Below are 22014 nucleotides of genomic sequence, written 5' to 3'. Positions count from 1 at the left end.
TTTTTAAGGTGCGAGGAAAAGATTTTAAAAGAACATGGGGGCAATTTATTTTACATTGTTTCGTTGGTGGAATGAACTTTCAGTATCCTCTCCATATCTTCTCTGCCAAGCTATCCCAGAATCTTGGAGTTTCAGTAAGATAACATATCATTCTTCTGAACTTCAGAGAGTTTAACTCCAATCTTTCCTCGAAGGACAACAACTCCGCTCCATTTTTATTTTAAAAGTTACCACTAAATTTGTGTCCACAATCTTTAAGCAGTGCATTCCAGATTGTAATTTGTTGAATTAAAACTATCTAATCATGACTTGGTTCTTTAGCCAGTTACCTTAAATATGTGACTTGTCTGCCAGTGGAAACAGTGTCTCACTAGCTACACTGTTAAATGTCTTCATAACCTTGAAAACCTATGACAGTATCTCTTTGCTTAACCTAGGATTGCTAAAGAGAAGGTTATGTTGTTTCTGTTAGGCACTCCAACTGAGGACTAATCAATTATTTGAAAGTTTAGCATAAATCTATTGTGCTCGGTCATTTAGTATTTTTGTTTTGGAACAGCCTTGCTGAAATGTCCTACTACTTTCAAAGTCCCATTTAATTCTTCTTAGATATTTTTCTAATGAACACGAACCTAATGTTCAAAGATGTTATTACTGGAGGAGGAGGTACTTGAATCCAGGCCCCTTGACTCCAAAGTAGGTGCATTACCACTGCCCTACATGAGCCCCTAACTTGATTTTTTTTTAATGTAACCTTTTTTTTAAGCAACTTGTTCAGAGATGTACTTCATTCTTTTTATTACAGGCAGCTTCATTTGAATCAGCTGATCAGGACAAGTGGCGTGGTTACCAGTTCTACAGGAGTCCTCCCGCAGCTTAGCATGATCAAGTACAACTGTAACAAGTGCAGCTTCATCCTGGGTCCATTCTTCCAATCCCAGAACCAGGAAGTGAAGCCAGGCTCTTGTCCTGAGTGTCAATCTGCAGGGCCATTTGAAATCAACATGGAGGAAGTATGTAAATGTGGTTCTTTGGAAAATTCAGATTTGTACTGCATACAGTGTCTCTTGTAATTTACTCTACCGGGTAGCATGCACAGCTGGTATGATGTTATCCTGTATCACTATTTGCTTTTAAAATGAAGAGAATGGTGTTTAATTTACAATACAAAAGCAAACAGTGTTTGTTTAGAATTTAAATAAGCCTCCTCCCATTGCATTTCATCTCATGTTATCCAAGTAACCTGTTGCTTTCACCCTTTGTTTAACATCAAACAATCTATTGAGCCAAAGGTTACTAACATGAAATGTTATCTTCTTTTTCTTTTATGCTGAGCCTGCTGAGTGTTTCCAGTATTTTCTATTTTTGTTTAATTTTATTAAAGGTGCTGCTGACAATGCAGACTCACGACAAGTGGCCCACAACGAGTAGTCGAGGTGACAAGCATGCATGTGTCTAAGGGACAACAAGCTAAACACTAGGTGGGGTGTGTGTACAATGAATAGATACTTTTGGGATGGGGGTAGGAGAAGATGAACCTGATGAGCTTCTCAAAAGCTGAGTCACAGAGCTGTACACATGGAAACAGACCCTTTGGTCCAACTTGTCCTTGCTGACCAACTATACTAAAGTAATGCCATTTGCCAGCATTTGGTCCATATCCCCTTAAATTTTTGTATTTAAACACCCATCCAGATATTTTAAATGTTGTAATTGTACCAGCCTGCACTGCTTCCTTTGGCAGCTCATTCCATACACACACCACCACCGTGTGAAGCCATTGCCCTTTAGGACCCTTTTAAATCATTTCCCCTTTCCCCTCTCTCCTTAAACCTATGCTCACTAGTTTTGGACTCCCCTACCTTGGGGAAAAGATCTTGGCTATTCACTCTGTCCATGCCCTTCATGACTTTATAAACTTCTATAAGGTCACCCCTCAGCCTTTGACACTCCAGGGAAAATAGCCCTGCCCTATTCAGCCTCTCCCTACAGATCAAATTCTCCTACCCTGGCAACATCCTTAGCTTGGCAATGTCTGAGAAACAGTCATTTAACTTCTGAAATTAACAATTGTTTTGACTCTTAAACCTTTAAAATCCACACGTACATGGCTCATGTATGCAGCAATTATTTATATCAAAACCCGAATAAAGTCAGTTCACTGATCATGATAAAATTACGGTGAAAGACCATAAAAATGTTTATTTGTCACAGGATGGCGTCAAGGGATTGAAATGCTAATTATTATTGTTTGGTTTGACTTCCAAACCATATATGCTCTTCTATTTTAAATTTGAATGCTTAGTCCAAAAGAAGTCTTGTGGCAGTGTCCTGTTTATGGATCAATTTATTCTTTCCCTTCAGACCGTGTACCAGAATTACCAAAGGATCACGATTCAGGAAAGTCCAGGCAAGGTTGCAGCCGGAAGGCTACCTCGCTCAAAAGATGCAATCCTTCTTGCAGATCTGGTGGACAGCTGTAAACCGGGTGATGAAATTGTAAGTTGTGACTGAATATATATGGGACTTTTCTTCCCCAGTCAACGCCGCTTTGTACATCAGTTGCATTGCACATTTTCTGACTGTGTAAAGTATCTTCTGCTTTTTGCCAACTTTATAGCATTCATTTTATACAAGGGTTTTCTAAGTTCATTTTAGGTAAACTGAGATCCTGGTGTACCTGTGTTCACTGCCAAATAACTTTATCTAAACTGTCAGATCAGCAGTTTAACTGATCTAGGCCTTGTTAGTATTGTTAGTAGTTTTGTGGATGTGCACAAAAATGAAAGAATTAGATGGAATAATCAATAGTACGGTGCTGAAATTCAGTAAAGCATCAATAGATGCATTAGCCAATTAGAGTGTTCGCTGTGAAATGTATTTTTTTGATTAGGGGGATGAAACCCTACTTGTTGATGGGGATGGCGTGGTTGGTGGTGGGGGAAGAGTAAAGGTTTTTCTTTAGCAAGGATGGAATTGGGTACATAGGAGTAGCCCCCTAGAAAGCTGTTCGGAAAGACAAGGACTGATTATGTTAACTCTTTCCCCATCCGGATATCTCCAAATACACTTTAGATTTGGTAAATATTTAGTTTGACCATTCTAAAACAGAAAAATTTTTGTTTTTATTTTGCTGCCACCTAATGGGTTATTGATTTGTATTCTTGTCTTGTTTGTTATTGCAGGAACTTACTGGCATATATCATAATAACTATGATGGTTCACTGAATACTGCCAATGGGTTTCCAGTCTTTGCTACAGTGATCATGGCAAATCACATCACAAAAAAGGACAATAAAGTGGCAGTTGGCGAGCTTACAGATGAAGATATTAAGGCAATCGTTGGTCTTTCTAAAGATGAACGTATTGGAGAGAGGGTGGGTATCTTAAGACAGTGAAGCTTAAGAAGCAATTAAAGTTGACTCATGGGTGCAAAATAGAAAAGCCCAAAGTAAACCTCTTCCTTTGTGCATATCTGTTTGTGTACACACATACATTCCATATGTTTATATTCTTAGAGCATTGTGTCCAGGAGTCAAAGGCAATGCAAGTCAAAAACAGTTGTTTCCTAAGAGGTATTAATTATCTTTCCCTGAGACCCATGAAAAAAATGTTCTGTTTATGCCAAACTGGGCATGTTCAAGGAACAAACATCTCTCTTAGACAGGTGCCCAGGACATTTGGATATATTTGATGTGATGGAGATTGTAGGAGTTGGATGACTGTTTTGTTTTCCAGTGTGGTCCCAACAGCATGTTCAATTCCTATACCAGTTGATGCTACCATGAAAGACTCCACTCACCCTCTGGCCTCACCTGAGGCATGATGACCATCCACAGGAGTCGCAAAATAGTTCCATTCCACCTTTCTCGCCCCAACTGAAACGTACAAAAGCCTTGTGCTGCATGTAAAATTAAATTTGTCAATGTAGCAACTAAGTAAATTGGGCTGCAGCAGCATTTGCATGATGCATAAAAAGACGATGATTGTGACAGTTCAACATAATCATGAGATTGTTACATTTGTGGTCGAGCAGCAGTACTCATGGAATGTCTTTGAAATAATTCACACTTGAAAAGTTTATGAAAAAATGTTAAAGTTGATTTTGTTTTTATTTCTTTTGTATGCACTGTGTGAAGAGGATTCTTATCCCATCAATATTGATGGAGTGTACAATGTTTTTACACCACTGGAGTCTACCAGAAGGACTTTGATAGTATTTGAGAGGATTAAACTGTCTAAACATTCTGTTATAACTGATTTGATGATTGGGCGAGTAGATTGTAACATCTGTTTCACCTCACTCCTAGATATTTGCTAGCATTGCACCTTCTATATATGGTCATGAGGACATAAAAAGGGGTCTTGCATTGGCTCTGTTTGGAGGTGAACCAAAAAACCCAGGTAGGATTATGTCTTGAGAAATAAGTCGTACCTATTAGCATTGCCCATGCCTTCAACAGCCAGTTTGTTATTGTATTTTTTAAACTCTTCAGTGTTTTTTGTAAAACGTTATTTTAAGGTTTTGCTTAATTCTCCAATCTTCTAAAACACAACTGTAGTGTCACCTAATTACTATGGTTTGATACACTGCATAATCTGCATTTTTAACCCCCTTCTGTGTTATATGTAATTTTTATCATTAACCATGCTCTTTCATCCTTTTTCTTCCCTTAAAAGTTCTGTGGCATTATTTTTGTATGCACGTTCATCATCAGAACTACATACATTTCATTTGAAATATGAGTAGAAGGGCTGTTGTGCTGCAGAGAATTTTTAAAAATAAAATGTAACCCAGAAGAAACTGGATTTGATACTTTTAGTAGACTAGCTGACACCAGATATCTTTTGAGTTGAATAAAAAGAAAGTGTCTAGCAACAGCTTTCAGATTGGTGAAGTGATTGTTTGTCACAACTGAGAGGAGAGAAAACAACGTGCATGAGATCTGCAAAAGCCTGCAAAAAATGCTAGATCTCTTTTTTTCTTTCTCTCTCTCTCTCTCTCTCTCTCTCTCTCTCTCTCTCTCTCTCTCTCAAAAAATCACTGAAAAGTCTCTGTAAAGGTAAACATTTGTAACTCCAGTCAACACTTGGATTCAAGTGAATTACCAAATTGAGGATTGGTGTAGTCAACACATGATATCATCACAACAACCAAAAGAACCGAGTTAACATTATGAAGGTCTTCGATTTTCCCTTATTTCTACTTAATTCTTACGGATTTTAAGCAATAGTTTTCTTCCTGGTTGTTTGGATTTCAGGTGGGAAGCACAAAGTCCGTGGAGACATCAATGTTCTCTTATGCGGTGACCCAGGCACAGCCAAATCACAGTTCCTGAAGTATGCTGAGAAGGTCTCCAGTCGAGCAGTTTTCACCACTGGTCAAGGTGCTTCTGCCGTTGGTCTAACTGCCTATGTGCAGAGGAACCCAGTGAGCAGGGAATGGACTTTGGAGGCTGGTGCTCTGGTGTTAGCAGATAGGGGTGTCTGTCTTATAGATGAGTTTGACAAGGTAAGAAAAACTGCATTTGAAATATTTTAGCTTCTCCTTTTTCAGCCTGTGCCACCACCCAGCTCCTTTCCACTTGTAGAGGGTAGTTTTTTGCCAAGTGTGTTGTTGAGCTCCCAGTTACCATCTTTGCAGTTTTCTTTTACGTTTTGAAGTAGTAATCCACTCCTAAACTTAACCTGATCTTCACTTGTTACTTGCCCAAGTTCATAATTAGTGCTTGTTATTGGACCATAATAATGACACCATCCTAAATTGAGAATTTGAATTCTGGTTGAAAACACATCTGAAATGAAAAGGCCAAGACAGTAAAGCTACTAGCTTGTTGCATAAAGCTAATTGGTTCACTAAATCTTATCTGGGAGGAAAACATGATCAGAGCGCAAGCAGCCTGTAGGTCCAGTCTGACATCAGTTTAGTTGACTCAGCTGTACTGCATCTTGGTTCAGTGGTTAGCACTACTGTCCCACAGCACCAGGCACACTGGTTCTATTCTACGCTTGGGTGAGTGTGTGGAATTTGCACATTCTCCCTGTGTGTGCATGGGTTTCCTCCGATTTCGTCCCACAGTCCAAAAATGTGTAGGTTGGATGAATTGGCCATGCTGAATTGCCCCTGGTTTGCCAGCCAGGTGGATTTGCCATGGGAAATGCAAGGTTAGAGAGATAGGGTGTGAGGGATGCTCTTCAGAGATTCAATGTGAACTCAATGGCTAAATGGCTGCTTTCACACTGTAGGGATTCTGTGATTCTACGCATTGCGTTCCGTGTTTTGTAGCAACACATTCTGTTGCATCAGAACTTGTTTCATACACAATGTTACCTTCTTAAAACCGAGCTGGAAGTTTTTGTTGCAAACGTTTCGTCCCCTGGATAGGCGACATCATCAGTGCTTGAGAGCCTCCTGCGAAGCGCTTCTTTGATGTTTCCTCCGGTGTTTATAGTGGTCTGTCCCTGCCGCTTCCGGTTGTCAGTTTCAGCTGTCCGCTGTAGTGGTTGGTATATTGGGTCCAGGTCGATGTGTTTGTTGATGGAGTTTGTGGATGAATGCCATGCCTCTAAGAATTCCCTGGCTGTTCTCTGTCTGGCTTGCCCTATGATAGTAGTGTTGTCCCAGTCGAATTCATGTTGCTTGTTGTCTGCGTGAATTCGACTGGGACAACACTACTATCATAGAGCAAGCCAGACAGAGAACAGCCAGGGAATTCCTAGAGGCATGGCATTCATCCACAAACTCCATCAACAAACACATCGACCTGGACCCAATATACCAACCACTACAGCGGACAGCTGAAACTGACAACCGGAAGCGGCAGGGACAGACCACTATAAAACCGGAGGAAACATCAAAGAAGCGCTTCGCAGGAGGCTCCCAAGCACTGATGATGTCGCCTAGCCAGGGGACGAAACATTTGCAACAAAAACTCCCAGCTCGGCGAACAGAACCACAACAAACACATTACTTCACATTTCCGCCCACAGCTCCCACAATTTACTCAGCACCACTTCCCTAATGGTTGTAATTTTCTTGAGTTCCTCTTTCCCTTCCATTTCCTGATTTACAGAGACTTGTGGGATGTTGTGAGACTGAAGCAAAATACCTGCCCAATATGTTTTTATTTTCCATTATTATTTCTCCACATGTACTTTCTGGAGGACCAAATCTCACTCTTTTTCTGTGTAACATCTGAAGAAATTCAGACTTTTTAAAAATGTTTATAGCTCGCTTTCTTGTACATAGCTGTTCGTGTCGTTTCGTGGCTAGTTGATGTTCATGTATGCGGATTGTTAGCTGCCTTCCTGTCTTCAACCGGAAGCGGCAGGGACAGACCACTATAAACACCGGAGGAAACATCAAAGAAGCGCTTCGCAGGAGGCTCTCAAGCACTGATGATGTCGCCTAGCCAGGGGACGAAACGTTTGCAACAAAAACTTCCAGCTCGGTGAACAGAACCACAACAACGAGCACCCGAGCTACAAATCTTCGGCACAAACTTTGAACCTTCTTAAAAGGTGACCAGGTGTTGTCCATAAATACCTTTCCTGAGAATTGAAGGGGGAGAAATTAGCATGTCGTTTACACCTAGGAAGTAATTGAAGGCAGTTGTGTTGCGGTAACTGGACTAGGAATCTAGAGCCCCAGGTAAACGTTCTGGGGTCATGGGTTTGAATCCCACCTTGATGGAATTTGAATTCAATAAAATTCTGTAATTAAAAATAGCTTCCTTAATGGCAACAGTGCTAGCATTGCATTGCCATTTTATTTTGCATGGTGAAACATTTGGCCACTGTCCTTTAGGAAGGAAATCTGCCTTACTGGTCTGGCCTACATGTGACTCTAGGCTTTGAGCAATTCAACTGACTCCTGACTTTTTTGAGAAACTAAGGATGCGTAATAAATCTTGACCCTGCCAGCAGTATCCACATCACGTGATAGAATGAAGAAAAATCAAGAAAGAGGCTCCTATACTTGTAACTGTAGCTATTCCTCCCCTTCACCCATCTCCATCCTTCCACAGAGAATGTAGTCATACAGCATGGAAATAGGCCCTTCAGCCCAACCTGTTCATGCCAGCCAGCTTGCCTAAACTGAATTAGCCTACTTGCCACTGTTTGGCCCATATCCCTCTAAACCTTTCCTATGTGTATCTGTCGATATGGTTTTTCAATGTTGTAATTGTACACGATTCAATCACTTTCTCTGACAGCTTGTTCCATATACTCACAAAGCTCTGCATGAAAAGTGCCCCTCCGCTTCCTTTGAAACCTTGCTCCTCTCACCTTAAAAGAAATGCTTCCTAGTTTGTAACTCCCCTATCCCAGGGAAAAGGCCTTTTGCTGTTCACCTTGTGTATGCCCCTCATGATTTTATAAACCTCTACAAGATCACCCTTCAACATGCCACATTCGAGTGAATAAAGTCTCAGCTGATCCATTCCTGATGAACGGCTTATGATCGAAAAGACAACTCTCCTGCTCCTCAGATGGAGCCTGACTGCCTGCGCTTTTCTAGCACCACACTTTCTGACTCTGATCTCCAGCATCTGCAATCCTCACTTTCTCCCTATTATTCTCCCACAGCCACATCACATTGTACAGACTGAGAATCAAACCAGCTTCCTGTAGACACTCTTTTTAAAAAATTTACTTAAACAATAGATTGCATTTATATGGTGTCTTTCATGACTCCTGAACTTCCCAGTGTTTTATAGGCATTTAAGTAATCTTGAAATGTAATAACATAACAGGCTGCCAATTTCCTGCTTGTGAGAGTTCGCGGAGTAATTATAATAATAAGAAATTATTTTGGTGGTGCTGATGGAAGAATAAACATGTGTAATGACACTGCTTTTTAACTTTCAGATGAATGAACAAGACAGGACCAGTATTCATGAGGCTATGGAACAGCAGAGCATTTCCATCTCTAAGGCTGGTATTGTGACTTCTCTGCAGGCCAGATGCACAATAATTGCTGCTGCCAATCCCATAGGTAAAAATAAATCAATCAACACTTCCAAATAGTAGATTGTATTGCAGAATCTAGGACCCAAACTGGCTTCAGGTTGCACTGATCAGCATGTATTGTTGATCAGTGAGAATTGGAGGAAAATCTACAAAAACATTGAGATATGCAGTGCACAAGAACTTTTATCCTTGTAGCATATTTCACAAACACAGGATATCCTTGGGCGCTTTACTGTCCATGCAACATTTGAACACCTTTTAATATAACTGAGTGGCTTGCTCAGTATATCAGAGAGCACTTGAGCATGAAAAGACATTTGGTTGGCCTGAGGTTTTCATTATACCTTGTTGAAGGATTGATGACTGATTAGTCAGCAACTCCATTTTTGTGATAAGTATCTATGAGCATGATGCTAGTTGAAGTAGAAGGATGTGTTTGATCTAATAAGTGCCTCTATATTTCCAGTTTTTGGAAAGCATTCACCAAAAACAAATCCACCTTATTCGAATTAATTACAACTGACTTGTACAGATTGAAAAAAAAAACAAAATCAATGAGCAATGGTTCTGGTCTCCTCGAGGAATAGTGTACTCATTAGCCCCAGATATAGAGAAGCTAAATCTACCTTTGCAATTGAAATGATCCATTGACTTTAATTGATGAAATTTTACCAATATCTCATCTGTAATGTTGAATTTATTTTGTGGGCATTACTGGCAAGACCAGCATTGTTGCCTGGACCTGATTGCCCAAAGGGCAGTTGAGTGTCACTGATATTGCTGTGGGGTTTGGAGTCATGCATAAGTGACCAGGTAAGGGCGACAGGTTGTCTTACCTGAAGATAATCATTGAAAGAGAGAGTGTTCACGATAAGACCTGCATTTTTCCAAACTTGTTTACTGAATTTAACTTTCACCATCTGCCATGATGGGATTTGAATCCAAGTTCTGAGAACATTTAACTTGGGGTTCTGGATTGCCAAAAATGTGTTGCTGGAACAGCGCAGCAGGTCAGGCAGCATCCAGGGAACAGGAGAATCGACGTTTCGGGCACAAGCCCTTCTTCAGGATTGCTAGTCCAGTGATATTACCACTACACCACAGCCTACCTGTAATATTTAATAATTTCGTACAAGGCAAGCTTTTTAAAACTGCTGATGGCTCAGTGGGTAGTACTTGCCTCTTCTTAAGTGTGAAGACTGAAGTCACAATCTTCAGACTTAAGCATCGATTTTAGGCTGACACGCTCAACGTAATACTGCAGAGCACTGTGATGCCTCTGAGATGAATCCGTAAACCAACGCTTGGTCTGCATGCCCTTAAACGCAAATGATTCCCAAAAGACTACTTCAAAGAGGAGCAGGGAAAGACTACTCTTAATCCAAGATGATATCCATCTCACAATCACTTTTATATGAAAATGTCTGGGCATTTATCTCTCTCTAATGTTTTTGTGAGTTAGCTATTGGTAAATTTTCTTCAGTATTTTCTACATTGTGGTTGTGACGACACTGAAAAGTGCTGAATTGGCTGTGAAGTACTATAGGATATTCTATAATACTACTCAAAATAAAAACTTCATTTAAGGCAGTGTTCTACAGGTTCAGTTATTGCCTGAAGCAATGCAAGTCTAGTCTTGAATTCAAATTCTGTGGGTTCAAGTCTTACACCGTGCTGAAAGGCTAAGGTGTTCTTGGAAATGAAGATCAAGACCATGTTTGGTTGGGGTTAGGTTTCTTTGTATTATTCATTATAGAGTAGGAAGTATGCCTAGTGATTTAGCCACCATTTCCCCTTTATTAGATAACTCAAATTTGGTTATTTATCGACTTGAGAAGATTTGTAGCTCAAGTTGATGATATGACTGTAAATTAGCTCGCTGAGCTTGAAGGTTTGTTTTCAGACGTTTTGTCACCACACCAGGTAACATAATCAGTGAGAGTCTCCGGTGAAGCACTGCAGGTATGTCCCACCTCTTTATTTATAGGTCTTGGTTTCTTAAGGTGGGTGATGTAATTTCCGGTTTTCTTTTCAAGGGAAGTTAGATAGGATCTAAGTCTATGTGTTTATTGATGGAGTTCTGGTTAGAATGCCATGCGTGTGTGTGTCTTTGTTTCGCCTGTCCTAGGATGTGTGTGTAGTCCCGGTCAAAGTGATGTCCTTCTTTGTCTGTATGTAGGGAAACTAGTGATAGTAGGTCATGTCTTTTGGTGGCCAATTGGTGTTCATGTATCCTGGTGGCATGATTCCTGCTAGTCTGTCCGAAGTGGGTTTTTTTCAGTTCTTGCATGGTATCTTGTTGTTTATGTTGCTGCTCATAGAATGTTTCTGAACATTCAATTGATGCTTGCAATATAATCTCTGCAAGTCTTATCAGAGTGAGCTGTTACTGTTTAGGGACCTTTTTTTTAAAAAAAAATGTTTGGCATTGAGTGTCAACAAATGGGATGCTTAGCAAAATTTACTGATTTAGGTGTTGAAAAATGATGGGTTTGTTTAGCTTTTTATTATATCCCAAGTTAATAAAAAGGAAATCTCAAATTTCAAAATTCTGAATTAAAAATAGACACTGGAAAAATACAGCTGGTCTATTGTATCTCTAAAGATAAAAAGACTGGAGAAATCATGATTCTTTTAGAGTGCATTTTAACTGTTTCAGTTGGAGCAAAATCCCTCTCTTGTCCAGTACAAGGTTTGTTCTAGTTATTGAATATACAAAAAGACTTGGAATTTCTGTAGCACCTTATCAAATGTCAAATTTAGGAAAATCCATTGCTGTCATGAATTTCATGCACTCTAACTCTGCAAGGAAAGATTCTACGTGATGAATGATCTACATTTTTGTGGGTGGGAGGTTAGGAAAAAGTCTTGGCCAGGACCCGAGTGTGAAGGTAAAGCTTATCTTCTGAATGCCATTGAATAACTTTTATAGTTTAATTGAAAAATTAAAGCAAGCTACAGGTTTTCAGTACTGGGAACATTGACACACAGAATTTGACATTCTTGTATTAGTGCTTTAGATCCTGTGTTGGAATGGGCACAAATGTTCCAAGCTGCTCTTTATCATGTTTGGTATGTGATGAGATCATTTGACAGGGCTGAGTCATTAAATATATTCCATGCTGAGATAGACAATTTTTTAATCAGTCAGGGAATCTGAGGCTATCGGGATCAGGTAGGAAAGTGGAGTTGAGGATTGTCAGATTAGCCATGATCTCATTAAATGGTGGAGTAGACTTGATGGGCTGAACGATTATTTTGCCGTTGCATGTTATGGTCTTATCGATGAATAGTGAAATAACATTTCAGGATCATCTGAGAGACTATGTTTAAAGTTTTTAATGTACCTTTGCTCTGTTCAGGTGGCCGGTATGATCCTTCTTTGACCTTTGCGGAAAATGTGGATCTATCAGAGCCTATTGTGTCCAGATTTGACATTCTTTGTGTTGTTAGAGACACCATTGACCCTGTTCAGGTATGATTTAAATTTGGTCCTCATTCACATATATTTTTGATATAAATGTCATATTACACCACCTACTTAGAGCCAAATAAATTGGCTATGCCCATTACTGAGATAACTGGATAAGTGGTGCTGGAAGAGCACAGCAGTCCAGGCAGCATCCAAAGGAGCAGTAAAATCACTACTCCTCGGATGCTGCCTGAACTGCTGTGCTCTTCCAGCACCACTAATTCAGAATCTGGTTTCCAGCGTCTGCAGTCATTGTTTTTACCATTATTGAGATAATGTGATTTAAAATTGTACCAGGTTACTGTGTTGGACCTTGAGTTTCTTTTCAATCAGTGGTAAGAAATAAGAACGGAAGGAGACCATTTGGCCCCTTAAGTCTGCTCTGCCATTCAATAGGATCATGGCTGAGCTGACATTTCTCACTTTCCTGCCCTTTCCCCGTGGCAAGGCTTTCCAAAGGCACTCAACCCTCCCTTTGAAAAGAAATTCTTCCTCATCTCAGACTTAAATGGGCACTCTTACTCTGAATCTCTGCCCTTTGGTCCTAGATTGTCACATGAGGGGAAACAGCCCCTTAGCATTTACCCTGGCAAGCCCCTTAAGAATTCTATGTTTCAATGAACTCCCCTCTCATTCTGCTAAACTTCAGAAGGTAGAGTCCCAACCTCTTCAGCCTTTGCTCATTAGGCATCATCCTAATGAGACTTCTCTGAGCTATCTGCAATGAATTGAAATCTTTATTTAAATAATGGAACCAAAATTGCTCTCAGTACTCCAGATGTGGTCTCACCAGTACTTTATACAGTTTCAGTAAGGCATCCAACCTACTTGAAATAAGGGCCACCATTCCATGGGTTTTAAATTAAGTTATTGGTAGAAAGGCAAGAAGGAAATTGAGAATTTCTTCACCCAGGTGATTGATGGTGGGAACCTGGGATTCACTTTCTGAAAGGATTTTAGAATTAGGATCCCTACTGTGTGGAAACAGGCCATTCGGCCCAACAAGTCCACACCAACCCTCTGAAGAGCATCCCACCCAGACCCATTCCCCTCATTTACCCCTCATGTACCTAACCTATATATCCCTGAGCGCTATGGTCAATTTAGCACAGCCAATTCACCTAACCTGCACATCTTGTGAGAGGAAACCAGAGCACCTGGAGGCAACCCATGCAGACATGGGGAGAATGTGGACAGTCACCCAAAGCAGGAATCGAACCTGGGTCCCTGCCGCTGTGAGGCAACAGTGCTAACCACTGAGCCAACGTGCTGCCCCATTGAGGGTGATGAGGGAGAAACCCTCAGAACTTTATTTTTCATATGCAATATGCACTCATGGTGCGCTTATTCAGAGAGCTGCAGACCGAGAGCTAACAACTGGATTCGGCTGGATATATTTTATCAGATACAAGAATGGTCTGAATGGTTTCCCGTGTTGTAAATTTTCAACTAATTGTAAATCTAGTGTCATGTACTACTGGGACACTGTGCCATCCTTCCTTATCCCCGATTATTTTGAGAATTTTTAATGCTACATATCACCGAATGACAGCTGTAAATATTCACCATCTGTCTTGTACAGGATGAATTACTGGCTCGCTTTGTTGTGGCCAGTCATATCAAAAACCACCCAAGCAATAAAGACTGTATGAATGGAGATGCAGAAGAAGCTTACTTGCCAAACACATATGGGGTGGATCCCATTCCACAGGAACTGCTGAAAAAATACATAATCTATGGCAAAGAGAAAGTTCATCCCAAATTGAACCAGATGGACCAGGACAAAGTGGCCAAGATGTACAGTGACCTCCGTAAAGAGTCGATGGTAAGAAAGCTATTAGTTTTCCACTCTGACCCTCACTTGTGCTTGTTTGAAGATTTCTTCATAGTTCCTTTATCATCTCAGTAGCTATTTGAACAGAGTCAACGTGCTGCTTTCTTTCTTTGCTTTCCTGCTGTTTGTATATCCGCAAATTTAGACACCCTTTTTCGGGCTCTCTGTATTGATTTTACATCTTCAAGATATCAAGGTCCTGTATTCTGAGCCCCCATACCATTGCTTCCTCTTAATAATTCTGAAGAGAAACTGGGACTATAGAGAATTGTTATTATAAAGCAATTTTCTTTGCTTCTCTATTCACATGTGTGACTTTGTTTTTGAAAACTCAGTAACAATGAAATTTAGCATTTCAATCATTGTTTTAAAATTTTCTGAATATGTTAATAAAATGTAATACCTTTTTCTTTCAATTTCTAGTTTTACATCATAGAATGCTTCCAGTTCAGGTGGCGACCCTTCAGATTTTGGTATCCATGGTAGTCCTCTGTGAAAGTAACTCCATCCTAGTCCACTTGGATTTTTGAAAATCCTCTCTCATCAAATTATGATTCCATTCTCTTTCAAAGCTGCACTTGAACTGGCTCCACCACACACCTGAGCAGTGCAATCCAATTTCTAGCCACTCAATGCATAAATAGGAAATCCACCTCCTGATGTTGTTGTGTTTCAAGATACTATACCAGAGCATCAAGAATCCCAAAAACTGTTCAACGAGCAAGAAATTATTTTCAGTCAGTTTGAAATAGGCAAAACGCTGTCTGATATTAAGCACATAGAGCCTGTTACATTGTAGAGTGGTTAAGGTAAATCGCATAGAGGCATTAAAAGAAGTAGATAAGGAGAACACAATTGAATGTGGTGATGGGTTTAAATGAAGTACACTGGGAGCGCACTGTGTGAACCACAAATGCCTCTCTGGCCTGATTCTGTGCTGTGTAAATATTAATGTATATAATTTAGTGTACACATTGAACAAAGTAGTGAACTGCCACCTACTTTAAAATCTGAATGACAACTCTTCAGTTTTATATCTAATTTGATACCTCCTAATTCCATATGGTTCACCTGTGCATTAACATTGGAATCTTTGAGACTGTGCACTTATATCTGTAACCCTCACACAAAGAACTCTCTTAAGCTTTGTTGAACATCGCTTTCTCTTGGTAATCCACGTTAACTGATTGTAATTTATTTAAATGGAGTTGGTTAGCTTGGTTGGCTGAATGACTAGTTTGCAATGCAGAATGATACCAACAGTGTGGTTTCATTCCTGCTCCAGTTGAGATCGTTTTCACCCTCTTCCATTCCTTGAGGTGTAGTGACCCTTAGATTAAACCACCCACCAGATATTTGTTTCTAAGAGCAGCCCTCTGGGTGCAACTATGGCAATTTACTATTCTAGCTAAGTAATTATTTCACTTCAAAGTTCCTCAAATATACTTCATAATAGCTGCTAAACAAATGCTGTTGGCGAGGTAACAAATAAGACTCAGTTAGGACAGGGAGTCTGTTTGCTGTAGCAAGACTTTAGCTGAAAAATGTGTTGCTGGAAAAGCGCAACAGGTCAGGCAGCATCAAAGGAGTAGGAGAATCGACATTTCGGGCATAAGCCCTTCTTCAGGAATCCTGAAGAAGGGCTTATGCCCGAAATGTCAATTCTCCTGCTGCTTTGATGCTGCCTGACCTGCTGCGCTTTTCCAGCAACACATTTTCCAGCTCTGATCTCCAGCATCTGCTGTCCTCACTTTCTCGTAGCAAGGCTTTAGACACGATCCCACATTGCCGACTTGTCATGAAAGTAAAAACCTGTGGGGTTCAAGGCACAGGGCAAGTTGAATCTGAAATTAAAATTGAAGACAGGAAGCAAAAAATAATTGTCATCACTGACTTAAACACATTTGCATGGTTCTGCAGGTTTCTATAAAAGGTGTCTTGCTATTTGTAGTATATATCAATGGTCTAGATGTAAACATAGAAGCATTATTAGGAGGCTTGCAGATGATAAATAAGTTGTGTGTGGTTGATGAGAAGAAAACTTTGGACTAAATAGAACCATGGACAAGTCAGGTGAATGGAAAAGTGAGGCAAATACAATTCAGTCTGATGAAAAGTGATATAATGCTTTTGAGGAAAGTCAACTAAACTGACAAGTCAAGTTCTGTGGGAGGGTGACTGGACCTGAAACGTTAAGTCTGATTTCCCTTCATAGATGCTGCCAGACCTGCTGAGCTTTTCCAGCAATTTCTGTTTTTATGTGTAACAAGGCAAGGAAACGTACAATACATGGTAGGAACCTGACGTGTAGAGAAATGTCCACACATTCCTGAAGGTGACTGGACAGGAAGAAAGGTCAGTTGAGAAGTCACGTGGGACACTTATTAGCTGAGATATAAGAATGGGGACATTACGCTGGAAATCTATGAAGTAATCCAATTACATGGACTGTATACAGTACTGTCAGTATAGGATAGGGTAATTAGACTAGAGAGTACCGTGAAGGTGTTTGAGGATGTTGATTGGAGTGGAAAACATCAGTTATGAAGCAAAGTTAGATACATGAAGATTTTCTTTGGATCAGAGGCTGAGTGGAGAACTTGTATGAGGGGTGAGAATCAGAGCAGCAGGTCAGAACGTAAGGAGAAGGTAGAGTCTTTTGGAATGTGCAAACTGGGCAAGTTTAGTGAACAAGGCGGACTGTTAAAAAGTGTATTGAGTGTATTAAGACGGCTCACTGGTTAGCCTCATAGCGTCAGGGACCTGGGTTTGAATCCACCCTGAGGCGACTGCGTGGAGTTTGTACAATCTCCCGTTGTCTGTGTGGATATCCTCTGGGTGCTCTGGTTTTCTCTCACAGTCCAAGGATGTGCATTTTATTTGGATTGGTCATGCTAAATTGCCCATAGTATCTAGGAATGTGTAGGCTAGGTGAATTAGCCGTGGGAAATGCAGGGGTAGGAGGGTGGTTCTGGGTGGGATGTTGTTCAGAGGGGTGGTGTGGAGTCAATGGGCTGAATGTCCTGCTCCTATATCAAGAGTAAGCCAGGAGGAAGAAATAATAAAAAATGCTGAAGGAAAGATTTAGACAGTTCAGCCAAAATTAGAGCTCTTTATACAAATACACTGAGTCTAAGGAACGAAGTAAATAAACTGCAGGCATAGTTTCAAATTAGAAACTGTGATCTAGTAGCCATTATGGAGACATGGCTGTGGGATGGTCAGGGCCGGAGATTAAACCCAGCAGGTTATAAGGTTTACAAGAAGGCTGGAACAAACTGCAGAGAGGGTGGAGTAGCATTACTGATTGGAAACAATCACATCTGTGCTGAGGGAGGATGTAATGAGGAGGCAAGCACTCTCGAGTCCTATGGGCTGAACTGAGGAACTGTAAATGAGACCTCATGTTAAGGTTGTACAGGACCTTGGACAGGCCACTTTTGAAGTACTGTGTATAGTTCTGGTTGTCCTACGATAGGAAAGATATTACTAAATTGCAGAGAGTTAAGAAAAGATTCACCAGGATGTTGCCAGGGCTGGAAGGTTTGAGTTATAGGGAGAGGCAGATTGGCTGGGAATTTTTTTCACTGGAGCGTGGGAGGTTAAGGGGTAACCTTATAGAAGTTTATAAAATGCTGAGCAGCATAGATAGGGTGAATAGCAATGGTGTTTTCCCTAGGGTAGAGAAGTTCAAAATGCAACAGAAGCAACTAACTTGGTGAGGATGAAGTCATGTCAATTTTTCCCTCTTGTTGGTTCCTTTATCGCTTGCTGCAGCCTAAGTATAGCATCTGTGCCCTTTCGGACTGAGCTACTTTTGGTGTTGGGCACAGAAATCCTTCACCCAAAGTACATTCTATGCCTTTGCTACCTTCCAAGCTTGCTACAAGTTTTATTCAATGTGTAGGACTTGTTGTTCCTCAGATGAAGAGGGATGCTAGATATTAATCAGCAAGAGGGCTCCCTCCCATGTTTAATCTGATGCTTCAGATTAATGTGAGACTTTGTGGTGGGGTTCAGAGTCAATGATGGGTACTCCCAACTGTGTATCATTACACCATCCCTTTCAATGGATCTATTGGTAGGAAAGGGTTTATGATGGTATTGGTTTGAGGCATTGTCTGTACGGCATGATTCCATGAATATGACTAAGTCAGGCTTCTGCTTCCTGAGTCTGTGGGGCAGATCTCCCAATCGTGGTACAAACCTCCAGATATTGATAAGTTGGAGCAGCAGAGCTGTGTTGTTTGCCAATACCATTTTCATTGCCTAAACTGATGTGGTACAAATTGAGTGGCTTGCTAGGCCTTTCAGAAGACAGTTAAGGGACAACTGCATTGCTGAGAGTCTGGACTCACATGGCTAGACCGGATCAGGATGGCAGATTTCCTTCTCGAAAGGCCATTGAACCAGACGGGTTTTTTACATCAATTGAACATGATTAGGTGATTGCCATTAGACCAGCTTTAAATACCAGATTTTTTTTAAAAATCGACCTCTAATTTTGACCATCTGCCGTGGTGAGATTCAAACCCATACCTCCAGCCTAGGCCCCTGGATTATTAGTCCTAGCCCTAAGTACTACATTGCCACTTGATAAATGTACAATAAGTTGGAGACTGAACTCCGCCTTTCCAAAAACAAAATCTGTACTGAGGTTTAAGCATTCTCTTAATGTGGCCAGTTTCATACAGGTTTACAGAAAGTACCCTTTCTCTCGTACAGGCTACTGGCAGTATTCCTATCACAGTGCGACACATTGAATCCATGATTCGTATGGCTGAGGCACACGCTCGCATTCACCTCCGAGATTATGTGATGGAGGATGATGTCAACATGGCCATTCGGGTCATGCTGGAAAGCTTTATCGACACACAGAAGTTCAGTGTAATGAGGAGCATGAGGAAGGTGAGCCTGTGGGAGACTTGTTTCATTGCTTTTTTGTTACTCCTACTGTTGTGTGGTAAAATGGAAAATGGCTGTAGTTTTGAGCACTAATTGAAAAGTGTGAAACGCTTCATTTTACTAGTGATTAGATTTTCTTATCAATAAAATACATGGATATGGGTTACTCTTTTTCCCCCTTGTTATTTGTAATCTGATTATGTCAAGTCAAACTGTCTTGATCTTTCTTCAGTACCGGGTATAAATAAAAGAATGCTCCCAGCTCTGTAAGGCTGACTGGAAATTTTAACCCTGTTCTTTTCAATCCTCTGACAAAGAATCCTGGACATGATTACTCCAGAAAGTTTAAGATCATATCAGATACATGAAGGAATAGTGTGACATAAATGTTTCTTCTTGTACTGCACAAAACAAAAGTATAATAGGAAAAAGGCAGGAAAGTGGTGTTGCGGATTACCAGATCAGCCATGATCTCATTGAACAACAGAACAGGCTGAAACTGAATGGCCTACTTCTGCTCTTACATCTTGTGTCTTTGTCTTAAATAGGGTTGGTAGGCCTATGATTGTAAGTGACGAATTCTTACCTAATTTTGCATGTTTAGAGTGCAGACCTTGTGGATCCTCTGGAGTCAAATACACATATGACACTGCTGCCCTTTTAACAAGGTTATTTTATCCTTGGGTGTTTTTTCTTCAGTGTGGTCATAAAGGCAGAGATACCAAAATGTCTGGGAAAGAGTCGAATTTAACAATGGCGGGGGGGGGAGTGGTCAGTTATGACAATAGACAATAGGTGCAGGAGTAGGCCATTCTGCCCTTCGATCCTGCATCACCATTCAATGTGATCGTGGCTGATCATCCTTAATCAGTATCCTGTTCCTGCCTTATCTCCATAACCCTTGATTCCACTATCCTTGAGAGCTCTATCCAACTCTTTCTTAAATGAATCCAGAGACTGGGCCTCCACTGCCCTCTGGGGAAGAGCATTCCATACAGCCACCACTCTCTGGGTGAAGAAGTTTCTCCCCATCTCTGTCCTAAATGGTCTACCCCGTATTTTTAAGCTGTGTCCTCTGTTTCGGCACTCACCCCGCAGCGGAAACATGTTGCCTGCCGCCAGAGTGTCCAATCCTTTGATCATCTTATATGTCCCAACCAGATCCCCTCTCAGTCTTCTAAACTCAAGGGTACACAAGCCCAGTCGCTCCAGTCTTTCAGTGTAAGGTAATCCCGCCATTCCAGGAATTCACCTCGTGAACCTACGCTGCATTCCCTCAATAGCCAGAATGTCTCTCCTCAAATTTGGAGACCAGAACTGCACACAGTACTCCAGGTGTGGTCTCACCAGGGCCCTGTACAGCTGCAGAAGGACCTCTTTGCTGCTATACTCAATCCCTCTTGTTATGAAGGCCAGCATGCTATTAGCCTTCTTCACTACCTGCTGTACCTGCATGCTTACCTTCATTGAGTGGTGTACAAGAACCCCCAGATCTCTCTGTACTGCCCCTTTACCTAAATTGATTCCACTTAGGTGGTAATCTGCCTTCCTGTTCTTGCCACCAAAGTGGATAAGGATCCATTTATCCACGTGAAAGTGCATCTGCCATGCATCTGAGCACTCACCTAACTTGTCCAGGTCACCCTGTAATCTCCTAACATCCTCATCACATTTCACCCTGCCACCCAGCTGATGAAATTTGCGAATGTTATTGCTAATACCATCTTGTATATCCTGAAGATAGATTGTAAAAAGCTGCGGTCCCAGTACTGACCCGTGCGGTACCCCACTGGTCAGTGCCCGGCATTCCGAAATGGAGGGGTGGAGGAGTGTGGAAGGATGAGAGAATGCAGGCTGCGGCCCTATGAAGCAGGGGGAGGGCTTGCAGTTCGCCTGTGTGGGGATGTGGGAGACTACAGGAGCCTGGTGGGCAAGGGCTGGCTGAAAGGCAGCTGGAGAGACGGAGGGAGGGAAGCACGCACGGAGGAGGAAGAGCAAAGAGAAAAGAGAAAAAAAAGCCAAAGGGGATAAAGAGAAAGAGCAACAAAGAAAATGTGGCTGGCCAGCACGCCTTGAAGTAGGCAGAAAAGGCAGGGGCCAGCGCCTACGGCCATACTAGTCTGAAAACGCCAGATCTCGTCTGATCTCGGAAGCTAAGCAGACTCAGGCCTGGTTAGTACTTGGATGGGAAACCGCCTGGGAATACCAGGTGCAGTAGGCTTTTTCCGCCAGCAGTGGCTGCTCAAGTCACCCCTCTGCACTTGTCTTGTGCCAGGCAATGGAGCGGCAGGTTATTTTTGCTGCTGCTGCTGCTGTGCCTGGCATCAGTCTCCTGCAGGCACGAGACACGGAGGGGAGGAGAGCGGAGCGCTGCCAAAATCAGCAAGAAAGGCGGAAAGAAAGGGATTGGGGCTGCACGCTGTCTGCGGGTGGCAGTCAGGAAAGGCGGACAATAGACAATAGGTGCAGGAGTTGGCCATTCTGCCCTTCCAGCCTGCACCACCATTCAATATGATCATGGCTGATCATCCTTAATCAGTATCCTGTTCCTGCCTTATCTCCATAACCCTTGATTCCACTATCCTTGAGAGCTCTATCCAACTCTTTCTTAAATGAATCCAGAGACTGGGCCTCCACTGCCCTCTGGGACAGAGCATTCCACACAGCCACCACTCTCTGGGTGAAGAAATGTCTCCTCATCTCTGTCCTAAATGGTCTACCCCATATTTGTAAGCTGTGTCCTCTGGTTCGGCACTCACCCATCAGCAGAAACATGTTTCCTGCCTCCAGAGTGTCCAATCCTTTAATAAGCTTATATGTCTCAATCAGA

At 41.5% G+C, this 22014-nt stretch overlaps 1 protein-coding gene and 1 non-coding gene across 2 annotated transcripts in view; both read left to right on the top strand.

The window, feature by feature from the left end:
* Positions 1 to 22014, top strand: part of mcm2 (minichromosome maintenance complex component 2) — a 44005-nt gene that overhangs the window by 16832 nt on the left and 5159 nt on the right. Inside the window, exons 7-15 of the mRNA XM_043707602.1 lie at positions 806 to 1013; positions 2365 to 2499; positions 3186 to 3377; positions 4311 to 4404; positions 5262 to 5512; positions 8872 to 8998; positions 12336 to 12448; positions 14028 to 14270; positions 19005 to 19187. Coding sequence (XP_043563537.1) covers positions 806 to 1013; positions 2365 to 2499; positions 3186 to 3377; positions 4311 to 4404; positions 5262 to 5512; positions 8872 to 8998; positions 12336 to 12448; positions 14028 to 14270; positions 19005 to 19187 — 1546 coding nt within the window. The remainder of the gene's footprint in view (positions 1 to 805; positions 1014 to 2364; positions 2500 to 3185; positions 3378 to 4310; positions 4405 to 5261; positions 5513 to 8871; positions 8999 to 12335; positions 12449 to 14027; positions 14271 to 19004; positions 19188 to 22014) is intronic.
* Positions 21287 to 21405, top strand: LOC122559277. The gene has a single exon (XR_006314380.1). It is a non-coding gene; the product is annotated as a 5S ribosomal RNA (ribosomal RNA).

The sequence above is a fragment of the Chiloscyllium plagiosum genome, chromosome 18 (genome assembly GCF_004010195.1).
Source record: "Chiloscyllium plagiosum isolate BGI_BamShark_2017 chromosome 18, ASM401019v2, whole genome shotgun sequence".
Lineage (NCBI taxonomy): Eukaryota > Metazoa > Chordata > Chondrichthyes > Orectolobiformes > Hemiscylliidae > Chiloscyllium > Chiloscyllium plagiosum.
Note: the sequence above shows the minus strand (reverse complement) of the source record. Positions and strands in the feature narration are given on the sequence as shown.